This window comes from Cucurbita moschata, unplaced genomic scaffold, assembly GCF_002738365.1.
Source record: "Cucurbita moschata cultivar Rifu unplaced genomic scaffold, Cmos_1.0 Cmo_Scf00009, whole genome shotgun sequence".
NCBI lineage: Eukaryota > Viridiplantae > Streptophyta > Magnoliopsida > Cucurbitales > Cucurbitaceae > Cucurbita > Cucurbita moschata.
In genome coordinates, this window is record NW_019268525.1 from 2,734,976 (window position 1) to 2,759,187 (window position 24,212).

The 24,212-nt window shown below is 39.1% G+C and overlaps 9 protein-coding genes across 16 annotated transcripts in view; 4 read left to right on the plus strand and 5 right to left on the minus strand.

Moving 5' to 3' along the window:
• Nucleotides 1-1,133: 1,133 nt before the first annotated feature.
• Nucleotides 1,134-2,044, plus strand: LOC111447714 (basic blue protein-like). Its single transcript, XM_023087015.1, has 2 exons — nt 1,134-1,358; nt 1,573-2,044. The coding sequence occupies exons 1-2, from the start codon at nt 1,187-1,189 to the stop codon at nt 1,785-1,787; spliced, it is 387 nt and encodes a 128-aa protein (XP_022942783.1). The 5' UTR covers nt 1,134-1,186; the 3' UTR covers nt 1,788-2,044.
• A 463-nt stretch (nt 2,045-2,507) lies between these two features.
• Nucleotides 2,508-5,990, minus strand: LOC111447900 (patatin-like phospholipase domain-containing protein 2). Its single transcript, XM_023087277.1, has 7 exons — nt 5,395-5,990; nt 4,081-4,224; nt 3,764-3,836; nt 3,443-3,548; nt 3,257-3,353; nt 3,084-3,179; nt 2,508-2,987 (listed from the first exon to the last, which is right to left on the minus strand). The coding sequence occupies exons 1-7, from the start codon at nt 5,902-5,904 to the stop codon at nt 2,853-2,855; spliced, it is 1,161 nt and encodes a 386-aa protein (XP_022943045.1). The 5' UTR covers nt 5,905-5,990; the 3' UTR covers nt 2,508-2,852.
• Nucleotides 5,991-7,108: 1,118 nt separating this feature from the next.
• Nucleotides 7,109-9,149, plus strand: LOC111447704 (E3 ubiquitin-protein ligase RNF126-like). Of its 6 annotated transcripts, none has more exons than XM_023086997.1 (3): nt 7,109-8,159; nt 8,271-8,331; nt 9,076-9,149. In XM_023086997.1, exons 1-2 carry the CDS (start codon nt 7,427-7,429, stop codon nt 8,312-8,314), a joined length of 777 nt encoding a protein of 258 aa, XP_022942765.1. In that variant the 5' UTR covers nt 7,109-7,426; the 3' UTR covers nt 8,315-8,331; nt 9,076-9,149. The 6 variants fall into 6 exon arrangements, with proteins under 6 accessions (XP_022942765.1, XP_022942767.1, XP_022942769.1 ...); XM_023086999.1 differs by having other exon boundaries at nt 8,284-8,331; XM_023087001.1 differs by having other exon boundaries at nt 8,287-8,331.
• Nucleotides 9,104-12,417, minus strand: LOC111447703. Its single transcript, XM_023086995.1, has 5 exons — nt 11,800-12,417; nt 10,696-10,805; nt 10,242-10,613; nt 9,532-10,125; nt 9,104-9,431 (listed from the first exon to the last, which is right to left on the minus strand). The coding sequence occupies exons 1-5, from the start codon at nt 12,038-12,040 to the stop codon at nt 9,426-9,428; spliced, it is 1,323 nt and encodes a 440-aa protein (XP_022942763.1). The 5' UTR covers nt 12,041-12,417; the 3' UTR covers nt 9,104-9,425.
• An 884-nt stretch (nt 12,418-13,301) lies between these two features.
• Nucleotides 13,302-16,498, minus strand: LOC111447721 (transmembrane emp24 domain-containing protein p24delta3-like). 2 transcript variants are annotated; one of them, XM_023087025.1, is made up of 4 exons: nt 16,072-16,494; nt 13,953-14,168; nt 13,796-13,872; nt 13,302-13,689 (listed from the first exon to the last, which is right to left on the minus strand). In XM_023087025.1, exons 1-4 carry the CDS (start codon nt 16,270-16,272, stop codon nt 13,545-13,547), a joined length of 639 nt encoding a protein of 212 aa, XP_022942793.1. In that variant the 5' UTR covers nt 16,273-16,494; the 3' UTR covers nt 13,302-13,544. The 2 variants fall into 2 exon arrangements, with proteins under 2 accessions (XP_022942793.1, XP_022942794.1); XM_023087026.1 differs by having other exon boundaries at nt 13,628-13,697; nt 16,072-16,498.
• Nucleotides 16,499-16,601: 103 nt separating this feature from the next.
• On the plus strand, nt 16,602-17,463 carry LOC111447720. Of its 2 annotated transcripts, none has more exons than XM_023087024.1 (2): nt 16,602-16,767; nt 16,803-17,463. In XM_023087024.1, the coding sequence occupies exon 2, from the start codon at nt 16,873-16,875 to the stop codon at nt 17,314-17,316; it is 444 nt and encodes a 147-aa protein (XP_022942792.1). In that variant the 5' UTR covers nt 16,602-16,767; nt 16,803-16,872; the 3' UTR covers nt 17,317-17,463. The 2 variants fall into 2 exon arrangements, with proteins under 2 accessions (XP_022942792.1, XP_022942791.1); XM_023087023.1 differs by having other exon boundaries at nt 16,603-16,763; nt 16,799-17,463.
• A 914-nt stretch (nt 17,464-18,377) lies between these two features.
• LOC111447849 (probable 3-hydroxyisobutyrate dehydrogenase-like 3, mitochondrial) lies at nt 18,378-19,721 on the minus strand. The gene is made up of 2 exons (XM_023087206.1): nt 19,254-19,721; nt 18,378-19,062 (listed from the first exon to the last, which is right to left on the minus strand). The coding sequence occupies exons 1-2, from the start codon at nt 19,624-19,626 to the stop codon at nt 18,512-18,514; spliced, it is 924 nt and encodes a 307-aa protein (XP_022942974.1). The 5' UTR covers nt 19,627-19,721; the 3' UTR covers nt 18,378-18,511.
• Nucleotides 18,978-21,803, minus strand: LOC111447848 (probable 3-hydroxyisobutyrate dehydrogenase-like 2, mitochondrial). Its single transcript, XM_023087204.1, has 3 exons — nt 21,318-21,803; nt 20,684-21,230; nt 18,978-19,062 (listed from the first exon to the last, which is right to left on the minus strand). The coding sequence occupies exons 1-3, from the start codon at nt 21,688-21,690 to the stop codon at nt 19,014-19,016; spliced, it is 969 nt and encodes a 322-aa protein (XP_022942972.1). The 5' UTR covers nt 21,691-21,803; the 3' UTR covers nt 18,978-19,013.
• Nucleotides 21,804-22,173: 370 nt separating this feature from the next.
• The window catches only part of LOC111446896 (nigrin b-like), a 4,496-nt gene continuing 2,457 nt past the window's right edge, over nt 22,174-24,212 (plus strand). Inside the window, exon 1 of the mRNA XM_023085817.1 lies at nt 22,174-22,292. Within this exon, the coding sequence (XP_022941585.1) occupies nt 22,197-22,292 (96 nt within the window). The 5' untranslated portion in view covers nt 22,174-22,196. The remainder of the gene's footprint in view (nt 22,293-24,212) is intronic.

Sequence of the window (24,212 nt, forward strand, 5' to 3'; positions counted from 1 at the left end):
TAAAAAAAAAAAAAAAAAAAAAGCAATTTTAGACCTTTCCTAGGTTGACCATTAGACTAGACACAACGTGCTAAGCTGTATTAAAGTCATAGGGCCAATTCCTAAGGCAACATTTTTGTTTGACTTTTTGAAATTTGTGATTTAATTCAATTAAATTAATTAAACTTCTCAAAACAAAAATTTTAAAATTTGGATAGAAATTTGAAAAAATTCAAACTAGTTTAAAAAAAAAAACGAGTAGAAACGTTATTTTTAATAATAGTTAACTAACAAAATAATATATAACGGAATAACCAGAAAAAAGTTTCCCGCTTTTCTTTGAGCCAACTTAGGGTCAAGTAGTAGCCTAGACTCGAGCGGAAGTACTATGCATCTCAAAACTCAATCTTTTTTCTATTTATAAACCTTTTTAGACTATTCACCGAACTATTGCCATATACTAAGAAATCAATACATTTTTTTTATAGAGAAGAATTTAGGAAATTGGTCTATCTTTGATTAAACAAACGTTAAGTATGAAATTATAATTTAAAACTCCTTAATGTGTGGATCTAAGTAATTATTTGTTTAATAATAAGTAGGAATGTAATCAATATTCCTTCCCGTGCCTTATGCGTTTAGTGATCCTCGAAGGAAAGAACATCACTTGCAAAAGCATATAGTTTGGTGCTTGTCATACACGCTCTAATGCTTAAATTAGCAAGATTCCTTTTAACGAAATGAGGACTTAGCTTCTGCGAGCTAAAGAGTATTTATATGACCTTTTAGCAGTTTCACCGATTTCTTTTTGAAATAGGTTAAAAGGGGATTAGATTGAGTTGCAATACGATAGCACGAGTGGGGGCACGTAGGGTGCGTATCCCTCGTGAGGTCGACGAGGTGAGTTTGGGCTTCGACTCAAACTTGACTCGTTTTAAAAAATCAACCAAAAATTAATTTTTAATACAAATCATAATAAATCCCCCACATGGGGATGGAGTGAAAGTCCATCTGAGCTATAAAAAAAAAAAGAAAAAGAAAAATATATATATATATATATATATAATTTTTTCAATAATTTATAATTAAAAATAAAAGCTTTCAAAAAATTTGAGTATAAAAAGGGGCAATCTCTTCCCTTTCATCTCATCTTCTTTTCCATTCTAAAGCTCCCTTGGCGCTAAACACTCTAAAAGTTGAGAAAACAATGGCGGAGGGAAGAGGCAGTGCAATGGCTTTCACTTTGTTGCTTTGCCTGTTCTTCATGCACTGTGAGATGGCTCAGGCTAAGTATTACTTTGTTGGAGGTTCCAAAGGATGGACCTTTAATGTTACTAATTGGACTAAGGGAAAGACTTTCCGTGCTGGTGACGTTCTTGGTAAGTTCATCGTTTACATATTTGTCTAATGAAAATTTACGTATGTTCTTTCTGTGAAATCTCTTATCGGTTGAGGAGGAGAACGAAATACTTTATAAGGGTGTGGAAACCTCTCCCTAGCAAACGCATTTTAAAAATTCTTGAGAGAAGCTCGAAAGGGAAAGTTCATCGAAATCACTTTTATTGAATCCATTCTCACAAAAATGCATTGCAGTATTCAATTATCCAGCAATGGCACACAACGTGGTGGCGTTGAAGAACAGAGTGGCTTACAATTGGTGCCTAAAAACAAGAGACGCAAAGGTTTACCAAACAGGAAAAGACAGAATCAGACTTGTGGAAGGATACAACTATTTCATCTGCAGCTACCCTGGCCACTGCAGGGCTGGCATGAAGATCGCCATTAAAGCTCGCAAGAAACTTTTATAATTAATAAGCTGATTCCTATATGAATTAGTTCTTAATTAAGGCTTTGTTTCTTTTCTAATGTTGGAAAGTGTGCTAGTGTTCTTGTTGTTCTGAGATTAGAAGATGTTTAATTATGTGTATTGGTGACCTGCATTTTTGCGAGAAATGCGGCCACATCTATGGAAGGGGTATTGAATGTCCAAGGAGTTTTGATGAGTTTGATGAGCTCTCAAAACGTGAAAGCCAAGAAGAATAATCAAGTTCTGCCTTTTTTTTTTTCTCTCCCAAAATATTAAATTATAAATATGGTACTGGAAGCTACATCGGGATTCAAACCCCGGTAATCCAAGTAATACTTCGATTTTCAAGACCGACTCTTTCCAACCGCTTAGACATTCATCCCCTTCAGGCTTCCCCCGCCCCCGCGCACTAGTATCTATGTGATTCATTATATTTGTTTGTACCTATCCACAGATCGACTCTATTGCCTACGGATCGACTAATCAAACTGAACCAATAGACCTTTTCTTAAATGAAGAAAACAGCTTTGATTGAAATGAAAGAAAATTTAGAGAGCTGTACAAAAACAAAGCCAACCAACATGGAGACAACAAAAGGGAAAAAGGAAAGAAAAAAACAATCAACTAATGCAACCAATTTATTTCCAATTCAGATGGAAAGATGTTCAAAGAAAAAGAAATGATATATATATATATATATGTATATATGTACTGTATGGAGAAAACAAAATACAAGAATGTTGTTCTTGTACTGAGAATGTAGTAAAATAGCAGCAAAATGATCATGTAAATCCTGAGAATGTTGTACTTGGCCATCATAAACTCAGGACTTTTGATATCTACCTGTATAATTATTTTTATCTTCACATTCATGAATGAAGGCTTTTGTTCTATTCTGTTAAAGGGATTCATATATGTGTACCTAACCATTTTGAGGCAGTAAGATCAGCAGCAATCCAAAAAGTTTTGGGTTTAAGGCATGCACTTACCACCAAGCCTGCAACATCTTCCATTTAGATTGATTCGCCATCATAATTTTATGCTTCAGCTAGTTCCAACCGCGCCCTCAACCGAGCCTTTCGTCTTCCACCAGCTTTTCAACAGGATTATCCTTCGCCCAAACAGCTGCATCTTGATATCCGAGGTCAAAGAGACGGTCTAGAATGTAATCTTCTGCTGGTTCAAGAGCCCAGTTGAAAAGCTGATATGATGCAGAACATGTAAGAGTTTGATCAAACTACAAAGAGAAAACAACAATGTATCTACTTGTTGGACGAGTTTTGTCGAACTCATTTACCTCTCTTGGCCCAGCTCTGTTTTCAGGGTTGCAGTCTGGACTGATCCCAATCCCTTCAAAGCCCAATCGGGTAGCGGGGAAAGCACATACACGCACCTGCGACACCGTCCAAAAGCAAAATTTCAGGGTGACTGAAATACGAAAAACCATTGAGAAATTTATCAAGTAAATACCGTTTGAGAGGCAGAAGTAGGTGGCATGAACAATGTTAGACCACCATCAATGCATAGTCTATTCCGAAACACGGTGACGGGTCTTGGCGCTAGGTATCTACACAAAAGCGTTATTTCAGCTCAGGGTCATTTACCCAACTAGGAAAAGTAAGAACATTCAAGAGGATGTGAAACTAAAATACCCACCCTGGAATAAAGGAAGAAGTGAAAACTGCATTGATGAGATCATCTTTTGAATCAAACTGATCCACCAACAAGCCTCTGGGCCTCCAAAAAACTTGAGTAACAGCAACTGGAACATAACAGATGTATAAAAATGAGAATTAAAAAATTTCCCAAATCTCTCCAATCAGATTATGCAAACGAACAATAATATATTAGATCAAAGCCACCAAAAGTAAACTCAGATTGCAATAATCAAGTTGATCGATGTCAGTAATAGAACATTTTCCCCTTTCTTCTAGTGATTTTGTTCGGAGACCAAAGAGAACGAATAGGGATGCATACCACGGACCCTTCCATTGCACCTAATATGTACATCATCTGGAAGAAACTTTTCAAGAACTTCCCTGAGTACAGCCTGAGGATTTAGATGAGAAAACATTAAAATTCAAACCAGTACATGAGTTAAGAAAGAATTGCAAATCTCCCATTTCACAATGATCCTAGAGCAAGAGGATAAATTGAAACTTACGATACACGATATACAAATATCAGGAATAAAAAAGAAATGGAGTTCTTCTAAATGAAATTCAAGCGATAGGTCTTTCCACTCAAGATTTTACCACAAACAATAAAGAAAATGAATGAAATGGCCTACTGACCCCAAGGCGAAATGCAGTCCCTCTACTCCTGCAGTCTTCGGCCAGAAGTTTAGTAGCTTCTAAAGCCTCCTTCATACTGGCTCCAGAGGCAATAACGGCACAGACAATGGCACCAGCTGAAGCTCCAGCTAATGGAGTCGTTTCCTATATAATTACAAACACTTCAGTACCACAAGAAGATAAACGAAAGAGCAAGATAAATATGTGCATCACAAAACAGTAGCAAACCCTCCTGAGACATTTTCTCTCCTAACTTCAAGCTTTAACTAAAAGTCTAAAACATTCTATAACAATTAGAGATGTTCACGGGGTGAGGTAGGGTCTAAAACATTCTATAACAATTAGAGATGTTCACGGGGTGAGGTAGGGACAAAGAAGCCTTCCCCGCCGCCTATTTTAATCCACATTTTCGTAAAATTCACCATTTATTTTCATCGAGATTTCCCTTGAAAAATTTCCAAGGACCAGGTTCCCGTGAGGAATTTTTTCCCGTTACTATTATAATTTTTTTAAAAATTATTCCTTTAAAGAGACGGTTTAATGGGTAATTTTCATTTTTCAATATTAATTTCTAAAAAAATGTTAAACATCTTATTATATGGACATATAATGTCCTACCAATCTAATTTCTAAAAATTCAAATTTTAATAATACAAGTCTAAAACACTTTTAAAAAATAAACATACTAACTCAACTTAAATGGAAGCAAGAAATATGTATGCATAATATAATATAAATATATAATAGGTTAGATTTGTGTATTAGTTTTGATGTATATAAAGCCTGAGAACAGGGACGGAGAATATAATCCCCGTCCCTAGCCTCATTTAGCTAACGGAGAGAAACATTTGCCCGCACCCTTCTCTATTTTTTCGTTGTTAAATGGGCATCTATAATCCAGTGACATCTGAATGGCAATACATTCAAAGTACTTACAAAAACAAACCTTTCTAGTTGCATTTCCAACTAGCAAATTGCAATCAATAAACTTCAAATGTAGAACACTCATACTGCTAAACTTAAGCATCCAGGATTAGTTAAGTAATGGAAATTTTTAGCTACATGTTTATGCTGGTAAATATTTTCTTAAACGCTAAGAGAGCCGGAGCCGGAGAAAATTCATATTCCACAGCATATATATCAAAAACAATGAATTCTTATAAATCCCTACTCTTCCAGAAGGCCAATTGCTTCCAATTGAAGCATATCATCAATTCAGAGTTCAACAAAACCCATCAACAGAGACACAAAGAGAATCACAACCAAAATTCTCGAACACGTTAAGAAGAAATGTTAAAAAAGGATCAGAAGAACCTTGATATAGCTATGCTCAATGAGAAATTTCGCAACTCCAAGATGATATGGAAACAACAAACCAGCGGCAGAGAAGCTAAACCCTGGACTGGTAACGACTCGCCGCTCTCGCTCAGCCTTAACATCCTTAATCCGCTGCTCCCACACTACATCAGGCTGAATCTCATCCTCAACCACCGCTCCAATTCTCTCCTCGTACTCGCTCTTGGTTCCACTGCGATTCTCGAACATAGCAACCCCATTCGAACTTTTTTTGGAGGAACGACTAATCAACCTCGCCGCCAGCCCCAATAAGAGGTCCCCGGTGGCTACAGCGAAGGACTTCTTCTCGGGAATGGGATCCGGCGGCGGCGGCGGCGGCTGTGGAGGCGACGATGAAGACGAAGAATTTGAAGTGAAACGTAGAGTTTGGGTGCGTAATGGAAGAGTGTATCTGTGTGTGAAATTGAGATTAGGGTTCGTAATTGGGGAAGAAAAGGGGCGGGAAATAGAAGAGAGAGGAGGAGCCATGGAAGAAGAAGAAGAAGAAGAAGAAGAAGAGGAGGAAGAAAGTGTGAGCTTTGATTTCAATTGCAGGCGGAGGTTTTTGTGTCTGTCCCAATGGGTTTTATTTTAATACAATTCAAATTATAGTTTTTTAATTATTTAATCAAATTATTTACCTTGGTAGTGTCAGCACTCTTATAATAATATAATAATAATTATATCATTGCTCTAATTCAACCAACAAATCAACCGAAAGAAAATTGTGTGACGCTTGTTTTGTGCACACATCAAAATATTTAATTTTTTATTTAAAGAAATATATTTAAAAATTTTAATGGAAGAATATTAATGAAAATGTGAAGTCAAGCAAAACCTACTAAAATTGTTTTGTAAAGAAGAAAGGTATAAAATCCTAACTTTATGGGAAAACGAAGTTAGATTTAATTGTTAAAATTCATATTGTAATTATTTTATTTTATTTTTTTAATTCTTTGAATTTTTTTGTTAAATTTTAAAATACAAATTTTTTTTAGTTATTTAAAATTAATTTATTTTATTTACGTGAATAAAAATAAATATTAGAAAGTAATTGATATTCAGATGATTTTTCTTATGGATGTGAATTTAGAATTTAGAATAGTTAAAAAATTCTCGAGTTCTACTAAAATATGAATTTCAATGAGAATTCAAGACAATAAACATCATCCGATGATTCTGACATGACATCACTTGCATCCTTTGTATTACCGTTGGATGCTTATTCTCCAGATACCGCCATTGCTTCTTTTTTGGAAAAAGAAGTTCACGACCCGTAGGTCTTCTACCTCTACGCAGTATTGCTTCGTTAGGCTTTCGTCCATTGTAGAAAATTTCCCACTGCTGCCTTCCGTAGGATTTTGGGCCGTGTCTCGTGTCTCATTCCCAGTGTGGCTGATCATCCTCTCGGTCCAGCTACTAATCATCGCTTTGGTAAGCTATTGCCTCATCAACTAGCTAATCAGATGGGAATGCCCTTCCTCAGGCAGATTCCTCCGTCTGCTCCTCAGCCGGAGTATTAGCAGCCGTTTCCAGCTGATTGTTCCCCTCAGTCGTGTCTCTCAAATCTCCATGACAACGCAGCACGCGCGGTGCTGCAATTTCCTTTGGCTCCGGCTGGTTGAATCGCCATTGGAGATGGAAACCATGCACAAAGCTGGCGATTCAACCGGCGGTTGGCCTTTCTGTTCTTCTTGGGCAGGTTACGGTGGCGATTAGGGTGAACCGAATGCGGAGAAGGCATAATCTTCTTCATATTAATCTCTGCAACTATGAACAGAGCTTGAAGATGAAGAGAGAATACAAATCCATTTCATGAACATTACCTGTAAAAAGCTCCAAATCTTCCGTCTCTTCGAGGAATACGACAAGGAATAACTTTCCAGTCGCCTTTCAAGCCATTCCTTCTCCATCTCTACTTCCTCTTCCTCAATCAATCTTCTTCCTATAAATTCTTCTCTTCTTTCTCGAATTTTCGATTCAAAAGAAACTACCTCAAATTCGTATCTCCATGTCTCAAAATTTTAGACCTCGAATCGCCTTCAATGCCGGAATCCCTAGGACCAGAACCGTCCATTACTACTGGTGTCGAATCTGTCGACGAATCATCAGAATCAGCTTGGGAAATCCTCTGGAAATTTCCATCACTTGCCCCTTTTGCTCCAGAAATCTCCGCCATGAATTGGACGTCGTTAGGGCACGATTCCACGGCGATCCTTCTAATTTTCTTCAAGATTCCGGAAATCACATGACCAACACGAATTCTCGCCGGATGATCCCGCGGTGGACGTTCGAAACTGACGATCCTCATTCTCTGGATTCTTGGATTACTCTCCAATTCTCCAGACCATCGGAAAACTCCAATCCCGCGGCGAATTCCGACATGGAGGCGATTCGGAGGGTGAAAATTACGGAGTCGCATCTGCAGAAGGATTCGAGCTGTGCGATTTGTAAAGAGGAATTCGAAATCGGAGGGGAAGTGAGGGAGTTGCCGTGTAGACATTTTTACCATTCGGATTGCATTGTTCCTTGGTTGAGAATCCATAATACTTGCCCTATTTGCCGGTACACACTACAGAACGCCATTGATGGTGAGAGTTCTGAGGAATCTGTGGAAGAAGGAGACGGAAGAGGGAATGGCTGGTGGAATGTGGTGCGTTCATGGTGGCCGTTCCGTGTGATCGGCGATTTGGCTCGCCGGCTAGGGTTCGCCGATTATGGCGATAATCTCCTCGCCTTGGAACGTAAGATTTTTAAATTTTTTCTTTATTGCAATTATGATCTCATAACTAACGTAAAGATCATGAAAAAAAAAATTAAAATTTCAAATTTACACCAATAAATATACAAATTAGCCAAATATTGCAGCAGATTCGTGGATGTACTCTTGGCTGGCTAATTGACACACCCACCCATGTACGTATCTATCACTTCTTTTTTTTTTTTTTTTTTTTCATTAGGTTCGTTTATTTATTTATATTTACTCCCGAACTTATAGAAATATATATGTGAGGTCCCACATCGTTTGTGAATGAGAACGAAACATTTATTATAAGATTATGAAAATCTCTCCTTCTAGTAGAGGTGTTTTAAAAATTATGAGAAAAGCCTGGAAAGGTAAACCCAAAAAACAATATTTGCTAGTGGTGACTTTAGACGGTTACAAATGGTATCAAAGTCAGACACTGGATGGTGTGCCAGCAAGGACGCTGGCCCCTAAGGGGTGGATTATGAGGTTCCCATATCGGTTGGAGAGAGGAACAACATGAATATGTGCCAACGAGGACACTGGGCCCCTAAAGGGGTGGATTCTGAAATCCCCATATCGGTTGGAGAGGGGCACAAAATGAATGTGTGCCAGCGAGGACACTGGACCCCTAAAGGAGTGGATACTGAGGTCCCCATATCGGTTGGAGAGGAGAACAAAATGAATGTGTGCCAGCGAGGACACTAGGCCCCTAAAGAAGTGGATTATGAGGTCCCATATCGGTTGGAGAGAGTAATGAAAAGCATTCCTTATAAGAGTGTAAAAACCTTTCCCTAATTAACACATTTTAAAACCTCGAAAACATGAATAGGGTAATAAGATAAATAGACATTTCTATGTGTACTAACATATTTTGCTTTCCTTATTAAACTTGTTGTAATATGTGTGTATAGAAATTGCAGAGAGTCAAAAGGAACCTTATTTCAGAACTCTACAGCTTACCATTAGGTTCCTCTTGAGATCTGCAAAATCCCATCTCATAATTATATGTTTTAGAACACCCTACACCTACAGGACTTGCTTCCCCTTTGGAAAACAACATCCCCATCCCCTATCTACACTTAACACTCTCCTTTTTGGGAGGAAAAGACCTGTTTGTTGTTAGAAATGTTTGCAGAGGCGCCTTCTGTTGCTCGTAGAACCAAAAATGAGTACCCGATCCGCTCCAACCCGACGTATGTTGTATCGTTTGTGTTCTTCAGTGTGATGATGGATATGTCAAGATGAAGGAGATTGATGGATTTTAATCCTACAAAGATGAGTAATGAATGAGTTGGAGCTCTGATAGATACAAAGGCAAATGTACATGCCTTTAGCTTTATGATCTAACAAAGTATGTCAAAACTTACTTGATCTGGACGAGACGAATCAATGGGCGGCGGCCAAACTCTATGGACATCTTCCTTTGTCTGCCCTGATTCGGACCGAAAAGAAGGCTTCGGTTTAGGTAACAGATCAGGGGGCAACGACGAAGAAACCCCAGGTTGATCGGCCGGAGGAACAATCAGACTTGTAGACTTCGGATAGGAGATTGGAGGTATTGAATGTCCACGAGAGGAATGTGCAGGAGCCGGAGAAGAACGAGGTGGGTAACGATTTACATGTCGTTGGGGTGCAAGACCATGGGACGATGACCTTGAACGATGTGGAGCAATCTGTAGTTCTACATGATGACCAGGAGCTGGGGCAGGAGCTGGAGAAAGAGTAGGTGGTCTAGCTTTAGAGGTTCTCCTCAGATACGAAGACAAACTGACACTTTCGACTTCTCCGAAGACCGAGTAATCAAGGCCAAGATTTCGTTTGGGAGAGGCGTTGATGATTGCAGCCAACTGCTGTAATCTCTGTGATGTCATGCGCCCCAACTCCGAAGAAATAGAAGCTTGAACAACTACGAGCGGTTGCATTGTCGATCCAATCGTGTTTGTTATTTGAAAATACACATTCTGTAAGACAAGAAAGAGTGAAATCCAGCATCCATTACTCAACTCCATACATGGAACTAACATCACAACTCAATGTCTATAGCTTACGTTCGATAAACTCGAACAGGTTTTAATACCTCGTAGCGCCTCAGATGCAATCCAAGCTTCATCTCGTTCCTGAACTCGACGAATTTGTCGAGCATTTCAGAAATAGAGTTCGTAAGAGTGAAGTTAAACACAATCTGGGGGAACTGCCATATTGAAGCATGTTGAAATGGGATTATAGAGATTCCCCCAGGAAACCTCAGGATTTCGAATACTGATGGCTGTCCAAAAATCGATGACGTCAAAGTAAGGTTCGACTCGCGAAGGTAAAGGTCATATAAATACGATCTCAGCAGACTTAAGGACACTGGATTTATTGGAGCAGTTAAGTATTCAGAAAGAAGACCGAAAACCACGTATGTCCTGTTCAACTCGCCTACGTCGTGCATGGATAGAATGGCAACCTGGTACGAAATACGACGGCCCTTAGTCATAAGGGATCATACTTAAGAAAGCTAAATCCAACAGAAAAGAGCAGCACAAAACCTTGACATTAGGAATGTCTAGTTCACCATTGATATCAAACTCTAATCTCTTGATATGAGGGAGAAGCTCCTTCACAGGCTTCTCAAGAACGAAATACACGTGAACTGTGGCTGGAAAAAGGAGAAAGAAAAGTTTATGAGTACCATATTCATACAAAATCAAACTTGAACCAAAAGGATAGCCTAAGTTTTAAAATGTATCTACTAGGGAGAGATTTCCACACTCTTATAAGGAATGATTCGTTTCCCTCTACAATCGATGTGTGGGATCTCACAATCCACTCCCTTTTGGGGCCCAACGTCCCCGATGGCTCACCGCCCGGTGTTTGGCTCTGATACTATTTGTAACAGCTCAGACCCATCGCTAGTAGATATTGTCCTCTTTGAATTTTCCATTCCAGGCTTCCCCTTAAAGGTTTTAAAACACGTCCACTAAGGAGAGGTTTCTACACTCTTATAAGGAATGATTCGTTCTCTTCTACAATCGATGTGGGATCTCACGATTCACTCCCTTTTGGGGTCCAACGTTATCGATGACACACCGCCCGGTGTTTGGCTTTGATACTATTTGTAACTGTCCAAACTCATTGCTAGTAAATGTTGTCCTTTTAAGGTTTTTCCTTACAGGCTTTCCCTCAAGGTTTTAAAACGTATCCAGTAGGGAGAGATTTTCACACCCTTACAAGAAATGATTCGTTCCCCTCTCCAACCGATGTTGGATCTCATAATCCACTCCCCTTGGAGACCTAGTGTCCTCACTGGCACACCGTACAGTGTTCGGCTTTGATACCATTTGTAACAGTCAAATCCTAGCGGGTTTTCCCTCAAAGTTTCAAAACGAGTCCACTAGGAAGACGGAGTTTCAAAGTTAACATAGGGAAGAACACAAGCCTGATCCTAGCAAATCTAAGCTAAAAATGGTAGATGAATTGAACTAAAGCACAATCCTGTTGTCAAAACATCATTAGAAAACAGCAAGATCATCCAAAATCATCAGAGAAGTATAAGACGCCATCAAGAAATTGCTACACAAATCATCCAATCCCAAAACAGAATAAGAGAAATGGGAATCGAAAGACATATACATACATACATACATACATACCACTGAGTTTAATGGCGTCTTTCGCTTCAAACCCTGAATTTCTTTCATGAAAAGGAAGAAGCCAAAAGAATCCAGGCACAAACACCACAAACCCCAAAACCAAAACCAACAAACACTTGAAATTCAACTCCTTACAAACTCTATCAAAACAAATCGAACATTCACCACAAAGACACCCAGAAGAGTGAGCCACCTCACGACGCTGCTGCACCGGCAGATTTCGCTCCTCCACTTTCCCCATTTGCAGAGCATCTGTAACACATCACCCAAATCCCCCAAATCCCCCAAATCCCCTTCTGGGTTTTGTTACAAACACCCTAAAATTCTCAAATAGATTGGGTTTTACAGGGCAACCCAACGTTGAAGACAAGCAAAGGTGAATGAGTAGAAGGGTAAAGGGGAAGATGAGAATAAAGGGAGAAACCCCACTTGATTTGTGTAAAACAACAGCAAAAAAGGGCTAAGGAAAAGCTTCTCCATCAACAAATGGAAGATCCAATGGAATTGAGAATGAAATGGACAAACAGCCTGGTTTTTGATTCATGGGTTTGGCGGAGAGTGATGAATTGACTCGGCCTTTCCTATTCATTGAGATCAAACCTTTTCTGTAGTTAATACTAAGTCAAACACCATTTTATAATTTAGAAGTGGGTTTAGTTCGTGGAAACTAAATTAATGCTTAAGCAATGAAGTTGATAACTTAATTAATTAAGTTCATGCACGAAGAGATAAGAGATTAACTTTAAGAATATGGAATAATTACAAATCATCTTTACTAAAACTATGGTAATATAGCTCTAAAGATTGTATGATTGATAAAATTTTAAGAGATAATGCATTAAGTAATTTTGAATAATAAATCATTAGTTGAAGCCTTGTTAGCATATGTTTTTCCATCTTCCACTGCCCATAAATTATAAAATGTTATCGGTTTTGTTTGGGTGGATTCTATATTAAAAATATGCTTTTAGGATTAGTGTAGAAAATTGCACTTATTCCTCCCTTTTATGGTTTATATCGTTGGGTTATTCTCAACCATTCAAATAAGACTTTACCGTTCAAAATAAAAAGGTCCAATTGAACAACGCATTATAGGAATGACTCAGCCCCACATACATCATTTGATAAGAGCACTCGCGAAATTGAGTGAAAGAAGGTGATTGAGCTCTCTTTCTTTCATTTTCTTCATTTGCAGTGTTTAAACAAATAGGTTTAGTATAAGCGGAAAAAATAAGAAAAAAACCAAGAAAAGAGTTTCAAGTCACTACAAGATACATCAAAATGCTATATGAATCCTTCGAGTTGAAAATTAAATGGAGAAAAACAGAAAGGTGCCTCTCAGTTGCATGATCATTTTTTTAGTTCAACAACATTTCAAGCTCTTAGTCAAAGATATATATCATAACCAATCGAGTAGTTCTCGAGTTGGGGTGAGAGGCAAATAAGTCGAGCATTTTTCAAAGCTAAGGATTGTCAGCCATGTCAAAAGCTTGGGACTAATAGAAGGTGAAGCTGCTTTTTTAGGATTCCTAATCATATAAAGGATAATGAACACTGAGTCTTAAACTAGATTCTATCAGCTTCAAAGCAACTCAACAAAAACTGAAGTACAAAATACAAACGAATCTGTATGGTTTGCAGTACGTGTCAAAACTTTTCTATTTCATACGAGGAAGGAAAGAAAACTAAATAACTTAGACAAATTCTATTTCTGCAAGAACAAGAAGGGTAGACTAACAAGTTCTCTAAATAAGCTTTTTCTTCTGAAAGAAGCGCTTCAAGTACCATATCTGTAGAGTAGAAGCAATGATGCAGACACCCAAGGACATGATACTATACCACGCAACTCGTGCGTTCGTTCTCTCGCTGACCGTCCTCATGATAGCTTCTCTGCAAGACTCCAAAATTATATAAACCAGAGTAATGAGTTGGAGAAGGTTGTGGACATTGTCTAGATTTAGGTAAGCATTCAGTTCTATAATGGAAACTTAGTTACCTGTCCCTGAGATAGAGCAGATTTTCATGGATAGCTTCGACAGCTCCCTCGAGTTTCCTCAGCTCGAGTTCAACACCCTAAATAAGAACGAGTTTGATTCGGATGGATATTAAAAGTTGTAGTGGAATATGGAAAAGTGGAGGAAGTAGTTAGTTACCTCAATCTTCTCTTTTTTTGCGACTGATTCCCAATCCTTGGCTGCAATCCCTGTTCTCCAGTCAAGGTTGACACTTATCTCAGTACCAGCTTCATGCTTGTGGTCAGTCAGCCAGAAACAGGCTAGGTAATTACCACCCTCACTCGTCGTAAACGCAAACTGACCATGCGTTATGTTCTCCGAGTGATGAAGATTGTTCCCGTATGGAGATGTCACCTGAAGGAGACTGTCATCAATCAGTAAAGTGCAAAACAATAACATATAATCAAGACATTAAGGAATCTGGCCTTCAAAACTTAAAAGGAAAACTTTTCCACACACACAGAATAAACATCGATTTGCACCGAATCTGTATGTGATTATTAATCTAGCGTTAAAAGTTACGGAATCATAATCAGATCACAGATTCAAACATGTTCGACATCATTGAATCGACAAACCGTTTCACCACCAAATGACAGATATAAATTACTTAAAAGGAGGCACAACCAATGGATTCAGCTAAAACATCTAGTGCAGTTCTCCTGGTTGTTTACAACAATCCATGAACGGTGGATTTATCAGTAGTACATATCAAATGGCCTGACGCACTGCTAAGTCTAAACTTTCATAAGAATAGTTCAAGTCTTAGATTAATTAGTAAGAAAAAAGCCAAGAAATAACATATATCATATGAGTAGATAAGCTTATTTTTCAAGAGAGATGATCACTCAAAAATGTCCAACAGGAATTCTGTGACGTCCCAGATCCACCGCTAGCAGATATTGTCCTCTTTGAGCTTTTCCTTTCGGGCTTCCCCTCAAGGCTTTAAAATGCGTCTGCTAGGGGAAGGTTTCCACTCCTTTATAAAGGGTGTTTTGTTCTCCTCCCCAACCAATGTGGGACATCACAATCTACCCCTCTTCGGGGCCCAGCATCCTCGCTGGCACTCGTTCCTTTCTCCAATTCGATGTGTGACCCCCACCAAATTCACCCCCTTTGAGGCCCAGCGTCCTTACTGGCACACCGCCTCGTGTCTACTCCTTTCGGGGAACAGCGAGAAAGCTGACACAGTCAGGCTCTGATACCATTTGTAACGTCCCAAATCCACCGCTAGTAGATATTGTCTTCTTTGAGCTTTCCCTTTCGGGTTTCCCCACAAGGCTTTAAAATGCGTCTGCTAGGGAAAGGTTTTCACTCCCTTATAAATGGTGTTTCATTCTCCGTCACAAATTCAGAGGTCAAAATACAACCCTTCAATGGAATCTACTAAAGAAATGGACAAAATCTATCGTCTAGAGACTCAAATCGAATTTTAAATGAAGATCTATCAGTGTCAATAATATATAGACTAGTCAAGTTTTGATACTAAAACAATTCCAGATTCAACTTTTTGATCACCTTCCCCATGAATCATCCTCTCAAACAATCATTAGACAAGAAGTCATATATGTGACTTCTGAACAAGAATTTAAAACAATTTGCAAAAACCAAATCATTTGTGGGTGTGCAGCAGATTTCAAAGGTACCATCCCCTTAAAACTAATCCACACCCTATGTTCCTCTAAACCGGTTGAGATAATCTTCACAGACAAACTCAGAAACCAAACAAACTAAAGTTGGATGAAAAAACTCCATAATAGTGAAGAAGAGGCTATCATAGAATTGATGCCTTTCTTTCATCTCCCTGCTAAGATATGCCTAAAGCGTTGTGAGAACATCAGACTTTAGTTCCCTCGAGCAACAAGCCAGAGAAACAAGGACACTTCCATTGGCGCACTGGATTTATGAAACCAACACAGCCGGAAAAATCCCTTGGTCCCGTTGATTCATCAATGACAACATGAAATTTGATCTCCAAGATTAGAAACAAAGGACAAGACTCACAAGAAATAGATCGAAGTTCTAGGAATTTCGAAATTGATCGGTCATAACCAAACGGGAGAGGACAAATCAACAAATAAGTAGCAATGCATTATCCCGTCGGGTTTATTTCATAAGCTTATCGATTTTGATGCAGCCTAACAAATTAACAAACCGAGGAATTCAAATCAAAAACAATACCACCAAGGCACAGATAAAAGAGACATTGGCGAACGAAGAATCAAAGAAGAAAAAAGGTTTAATCTCGAAATTTGACCTTGACAGAAATGGTGGGAGCATGAGTATGATCAGCGACAACGACAAAATCGGCAAGAACAACAACGTTGGTCTGGATTTCCTCGGAGACGCACTTGGTTCCAGATGCAGGTAAGTTCAACCAGATTGAATGGCCAGTTCGAACAAGATCTGCGGCGAAGAAACAGAGCACGAACAACGGCAATACCACTTCCCGGCGCATGATGTTCTCCGATTACCAACCCCGAAATCTAAGAGAACCGAATCGAATCGAATCGAAACTGGTTTGCAGTTCAGATCAGATATTAAAAATGGAGGAAGAAGAAGAAGAAGAAGAAGAAGAAGAAGTAGAAGAAGAAGTAGAAGAAGAGGAACCCCGTGACTGTGGTAATCTGAAATTCTCTACACAAAATTAGAGCATTATTAATATTTTGTTTGGTTAATTTAGTTCTAAAATATTTTTATTTTTTATTTTTACTGAGGAATCTTTCTAAATGATTAATATTATTTACCAAAACATTATAAATTAGAATTTTATGATCTTAATCTTGAATTATGTTCTTGGATCGATTAGAACTCTTAAATTTTTTGGGCCCTTATCCGTTGAATCGTGGGATCGACGTGTGGGTTCAATCGAAGTAAGAGCTCGTGTAAATCATTGTTCGGCCCTAGCTACGAATTGGATCATATTATCCAAATGTAGAGCCGGAGATTCTTTTTGGATGAGTTGAAGGGAGATTAGAGATATGCTTTAAATCCATTACTCAGCAGCGCGATCTTCATTCCTCCTTTTTTTGCTTCTGGTTCTCGATTCTCATCCGCCATGGAAGCTCTCATCTCCCAGTTCACCTTCCTCTCCGATCGAGCTTTACAAGACAAGAATTTCGACCCTTCCACCATTGAAGACCTCATGAAGCTCTTCGAGATCGAAGCCTACAACTCCTGGGCAGCCTTGGAGCTCCAACACCAGAACGAAACTCGAGACGCTGAGATCGCGATGCAACAGGCTGAGGATTATCTCGATTCCGTCATGGAAGATGCTATGGATGAGTTCAGAAGGTTCGAGGAGGAGTTCGATCGGATGGCCGAGGCTGAGCTTCAAGACCTCATCGACAAGTCGGAGAAGGCTCGCAAGATGGGCAGTTTGATGGAGAAAGCCGCCGCGGTTGCTTCCAAGAGGTACATGGAGGCGGCGATGAACTCGGCCACTGCTTCCATGAGATCTGCCTGGAAGGCCATTTCGTCCAATAAGGTTCATCCTTCTTGAATCCGCCTTAAATCTCTCATATGATTGTTACTTGCTTTTCATTTCTTGAAGAATCGAAATCTATTTAGGTTGCAGAAAGAGATGAAACAATCTGTGAAACTGTGAAATCAACGCATAAATAACTACAATTTCATACTCAATTGTTCATGATTCTAGATACAAATTGCACTGCGATCACACTTTCACAGAATCATGTTTGTGATGGCTCCTCTGTTTTCTTTCACTTGAACATTCTTCTGCTTCTTCTCTTTCCATTGAGATTATAAATCCAGTGGATTGGGCGAAGAATTAATACTGGTGATGATCCCTTTGTTTTAGTTAATCAATCTAGTTCAACAACATTCTTCTGATAAATCCAGAGGCTTGATTCTTCGAAGTTCAAGATCAAGCAAAAACCTATATGGAAGTTTCCTGGTGTCCATTTTTTACGAATGTGATCGAAATCTTGCATATTGTCCATAATTTTGGAATTTTAGAAATTGATGTTATCCACCCTTGGGCCAACGGCCTAGCGGGTGGTGGACACTCGTTCTCTGCTCTAATCAATGTAGCACTCTGGGTCCAGCGTCCTTGTTGGCCCACCTTTCTTTGAAGCTCAGCCTCCTCGTTGACACATCGCCGATGTCCAACTCTTAGCTCTGATACCATTTGTAACAGCCCAAGATCACCGCCCGTAACTATTGTCTTCTTTGGGTTTTTCCTCTCGTGCTTCCCTTCAAAGTTTTTAAACAGGAGGAGGTTTCCGTATCTTTATAAATAATGTTTCATTTTCCTACCCAAACGATATGAGATCTCACAGTCATGGCGATGGATGTGTGGAGGAATGCAATCTTGTTTGTCGTGTCGTATCGTATATATTCACGATGCAGCTATCGTAGACACACGCACTAGGTAGCATAAGCCATTTCTCCATTTTCATCATATTTGTAATTTAACCTAAAATTACAGAATCATATCTCTAAACTTGTAAAATTAATGTAACTAAATCTTAAAATTAATGTAACTAAATCTCATCATTAATGGAATATCACAACAAGGCTAAAGTAATTAATTGCAACAAGTATATAAAAGTAGATAATCGATGAAATTTAATAATATTGTGACAACATTAAAAGCTGTTTTTATTAATACATTAAAATGGTCATAAAAGATGATGACCATAACAGACAGAGAGTTGGCTTTCCCATAGCTTCACTTACTTACCATTAAGCCTCTGAATAACAGAGATTATCCCTTGAGAGCCAATCTTTCCATCTCCATTAGCTACCATTGCAGAGAACAATTGCATGGCCAATGCAGCCCCTGGCAGCACTGCAATCCTCTCCACATCTTCCCCTTCTTCCACAACGTCCACACACATTGCCAGATCCTTCACCATATACTCAGCATACCCACCAGGCCTGAAGTCCCTCTCTATCATCCTCCCCCCGAACAACTCCATTGCCATCGACCCTCCTGCCCCGCCCCTCACAGCTTCCACAAACTGCTTCACATCCAACCCCGCCTGCTCAGCGAACACCAGCCCTTCACTCACCCCTATCATGTTTCCCACAAGCGTTATCTGGTTCGCTATCTTGCAGCTCTGCCCACACCCTGCTTCACCCACGTATGTCACTTTCCCCAATGCTTCAAACAGAGGTGATAACCACTTCACTACCTCTGCATCGCCACCCCCAAAAATGGATAGCTTCCCGTCCCTAGCGCCAATGTCGCCTCCTGACACGGGCGCATCCACAGCCCAGCAACCTGCCAAGAATATTAGTAAACAAGCTTGAACTTCTTAGTTCAGGATGTTGGGAGGGAATCCCACATTAGAAATACATCTTGGTTCATACAAAAGACTTTTGAGAAGCCCAAACCAAATCCATCTAAACTTATGCTCAAACTAGACAATATGAGTTGATTTAATCTAGTAATTTAGTGAAAATTAACAAGACCTTTTGCTCGAGCGGCAGCGAAGATCTCGCGGGCAAGAGCGGGGTGGCTGCTGGTGGTGTCAACGATGACCCCACCAGGATTTAGTCCTTGTAGGAGCCCATTCTTCTGTAAGACATTTTGTCGAACATCTGATGGGTTTCCCACCATTGTGAAAACAACGTCGCAAGTCTGAGCTAATTCGGAAGGGGAATTGACGAGGGAAGCGCCTTTGGACTGTAAATCAAGAGCCTTGGAAGGGGAACGAGCGTAGATTGTGAGGGAGTATCCGGCGGCGAGGAGACGAGTGGCCATGGCGGCGCCCATCACACCTATGCCGATCCATCCAACGCGAGTTTTAGAAGGAGAGATGGGGATTGGGTAAGGGGTTTCCATGGTGGATTAAGGATTTATCAAAAGCAATTTACAGATGATCAACAGACACCGCCGTGGATCTTGGTTTATTTAGAGTCTAAGATGATAACTGAGCCAACACGAATATATGCTAAAATACCTTTTAACTTTTCAAATATCATTAATATCCTCCATTTTTTTTTTTTATCTTGTACTAAGCTTAAAAAAAAATATTCTTAAAATTTCAAAATAACATTAAAATTCTTAATCTTTATGAAAAAAAAAAAAAATTACCATCAATGTATGAACACAAACTTATATCCACGTCTCATAAATTATTTTCATTTAGAACAAAAATAAATAAATAAATAAATAAAATCTAAAAGTTAATGGTAAGGTTATTTTAAACTTTTTTTTTTTTTAAGATCTAAATGTATTTTTAAAGTTTTGTTAGAAAAAAGTTGGAATATTTATAAAAGTTACCGGATATTTTGAAATTTCAAAAGTATTAACGATGTTCATTTAAACTAAATGTAAATTTATTAACACATAAAATGTAATCATTAGCATAACCAAACCTATCAATTATCAAAATTCATTTCCACTCCAAGACAAAAAAGAATATATGAATGAACTAAAATCACATAAAAATACTTCAAAATTTAAAATTATTACCTATATTAATAAAGTGTATCTTTATTTTGGATAACTCTATCATAAAAACTCTATTGTTGGTACGTGGGTCAAGTCGTGTTAGTCTATAAGGTCACTATGTGTTGGTCTGTGGGAATTTTCTTCACTCTTAGGTGGATAACGTGGTCGTGTCACAAGAAAAGTAGAAAAATATCGGAACCATCAAATATTAAATTCAAACTCTGAATCCTAATGGAGTATTACCATTTTTTGAACAAAAATGGATTAGGAACTTACTCCAAAACAACTTAAAATATTTTTCTTGTAAAGGATAATTTTAAGAAACAATAGCATATTTTATTTTTTAAAACATAAACTATCAGTACAAGCCAGACAGAGAATTGGCTTCCAATCCCAAGTGCACAAACAAGCAATAAACAAACAAGTTTCTTACAGATTCACTTACTTGCCATTAAGCCTCTGAACAACAGAGATTAGCCCTTGAGTGCCAAACTTTCCATCTCCATTGGCCACCATTGCAGAGAACAATTGCTTGGCCAGTGCAGCCCCTGGCAACACTACAAGCCTCTCCACATCTTCCCCTTCTTCCACAACATCCACGCCCATTCCCAAATCCTTCACCATATACTCAGCAAACCCACCAGGCCTAAAGTCCCTCTCTATCATCCTCTCACCAAACAGCTCCATTGCCATTGACCCTGCAGCCCCACCCCTTAAAGCTTCCACAAACTGCTTCACATCCAACCCCGCCCGCTCAGCGAACACCAGCCCTTCACCCAGCCCCATCAGGTTTCCCCCAATCGCTATCTGGTTCGCTATCTTGCAGCTCTGTCCACACCCTGCTTCACCCACGTATGCCACTTTCCCCAATGCTTCAAACAGAGGTGACAACCACTTCACTACCCCTGCATCACCACCCCCAAAAATGGCCAACTTCCCATCTCTAGCGCCAATGTCGCCCCCTGACACGGGCGCATCCACAGCCCAGCAACCTGCCAAGAATATGAGCAAATAAGCTTAAACTTCTTAGTTCAAGGTGGTTCGATTTGATCAAGTAATTTAGTGGAAATTAACACGACCCTTTGCACGAGCAGCAGCGAATATCTCGCGGGCAAGAGCTGGGTGGCTGCTGGTGGTGTCAACAATGACTCCACCAGGATTCAGTCCTTGTAGGAGCCCATTCTTCTCTAAGACATTTTGTCGAACATCTGACGGGTGACCCACCATTGTGAAAACAATATCACTGACCTGCGCTAATTCAGAAGCGGAATTAACGAGAGAAGCGCCTTTTGACTGTAAATCAAGAGCCTTGGAAGGTGAACGAGCGTAAATTGCGACGGAGTATCCGGCGGCGAGGAGACGAGTGGCCATGGCGGCGCCCATCACACCTATACCGATCCATCCAATGCGAGTTTTCGTGGGAGAGATGGGGATTGGGTAAGGCGTTTCCATTGTGGAAAATAAAGAATTTTCAAAACCAACTTACAGATGATTAGCAGACATAGCGATCCATCTTTTCTTCACAAGTTCGCCCCACAAGTTCTTGATTTGTTCATGAGTCTCGATAATAAATGACATTAAATTTTAATTATCTCAATATTTTAATAATTAAATTATTAAATATTTCAAAAAATATGTTTTTTTAATCCAACCTCCCAATTAATTTTTTCGTCAATAAATTAAGTAAATAATGTTTAATTAATCTATAAACTTTAAATTATTTTACTAAAGATACAAAAGTAAATTTTTTTTGGACGATATTAACCTTGTTTTTTTTTTTTTACGATAATACCAAAATTACCCCTTGGAAATATATGGGTTGTGATTCATCATTCCCACTTCAATTGTTGTATCATTGTGTTTGCAATAATGATCCATTATCCATTGATGTGTGGTTTATGTTTATATATACACTTCATTTCACCTCAACTTTCTCAAGCTTTAGTAAACTCTAATCGATGGAGAAAACGAGACAAGTCCTGTTGTGTATGGTCGTGGCATTCTCCCTCGCCACCCACATCGGCGCCGCCCTCGGGTACGGAGCGTTCGGAGGACGCGCACATCTTGTGGGTCGAGATGGGCTGTGTTTACAGACAGCGCCACTTTCCATATATTACACTCCAACTAAATTAACAGACTGCGATGAATCGGAATCGGACCAATTATGGGCAATCGTTGATGATGGCACGATTCGGGCAGATAATGATAGAAATTGTTTGGTTCCTCATAGTCGGGGTATTAAACCCATTGGAACCAATGTCGTACTAGTAGACTGTACGAAAGAGATAAGAAGCGACATGAAATGGACCAAAACGAACGACGGAACCATACATCACGACGAGTCGGGGCTCGTCTTGACGGGAAAACAAGGCCAGTATGTGTCATTGGAAGTCGATGAAGGTGCGCCGTCCCAGGGCTGGGAAGCCACGGAACGGCCCTACCCAAAGGCGGCCAACATCAAGTGGCATAACAACTTGTGTTTACAATTTGGTGATGGTGAATTTTCGTTGGGGTTGAGTGCATGTAGTAGCAAATATGATAAGAGGCAGCGATGGGTGCTGTATGGGGATGGCACCATTCGAGGCAATGGCGATAGCAACGTCTGCTTGACTTCGCTCTTAAGCTCCTCGGTGGTTGTGTCTAAGTGCGCAGACATGCCACAACAGCGTTGGGCGCTTGCAGCGGACAACACCATCGGCCATCCCAACACCAACTTGGTCATGGATGCGCGTACATTTGTGCTTCTCTCGCCACTCATCCTGGTTGCCAAGCGCACTGGGACTTATAGCCAACAATGGATCGTTTATTGAATAATATGTAAATAATGAATGGAGATCACTAGCTCTCTATGTGTATGAATCCACATAATGATAAACATTAATAAATAAAGTGTGGACATGTTTTAACGTCATACTTGAATGATATAAGAATGCGACTAGTTGTCAATTGTTTTCTAAATCTTTCTGGAGTTGGAGACTTGAGCATATGTTGTCTGTGTCATTGATGACCCATGTTTTGTTGGCTGACTTACTCGAGGGCGAGAGTATGTTTCGACGAACTTAATAGAAGTGAAAAGAATAATATGATAATTGCTTATGCCGACCTTTCGAGAGATGATCCAAGTAGGCAGTTAGCTTGACGACGTTGCATTCATTGAATTGTTATTTGGTTGTTGTCAATTAGGTCATGTCGTTGTTGGTTAAGCACCATGTGGTCGATCGTACACAAAGTTGAACATTATGCTTGTGTTTGTCGATCTCTTGGGTCAAGTGAGGAGATTAGAGGAATGACAATGTTAGCAAGACTAAGCATCTGGGGTTGACAATATAGTACCAATGTGGAGGGTTATTGTTCGTATCTCATGAGTGTTCTTCAATAATAATACAGAAACCTACCAATTGGATCTTAATTAAGATGATTTCATCCTAAATGATATGAAAATTTTAAAATTTTGATTTAATAACGGAAGAGCGAGTAACATCTTTCGATTAAAATATCTAAAAACTTCAAAATAATAATAAAAAAATCAATCTAAGGAAAAATAATATATTAATCTCTCAAATCAAAAAATTTGTTTGAGATTTGAATCAGGTTCTTCGAACAAGATGGATTAAAAACGTCAATCATTAATTTTTTTTTATTTTTATAACCACAATCCCACCTTACCTTCCACTTACGAGAATGGATTATTTGTCATAATCCATTCGCTCCTAAACAAATTGGAACCTGTTAAGTGTAAAACACTTATGGTTATTGATGTAACTTTGTTGAGTAATAAACTCGACCCATTAATATTGTGAACTCATAAAAAAAAAAAAATCTAACTTCTCGAATAATTTAAATATATGTTAAAACAATTTATGACTCGAAAACCTTTATCAATACAATTCAATTGGTATGATTTAAGTTGAACTATCAATAAATTAAAATTTTATGAATCATACACTTTTTTTTTTTTTTTTTTTTTTATACAT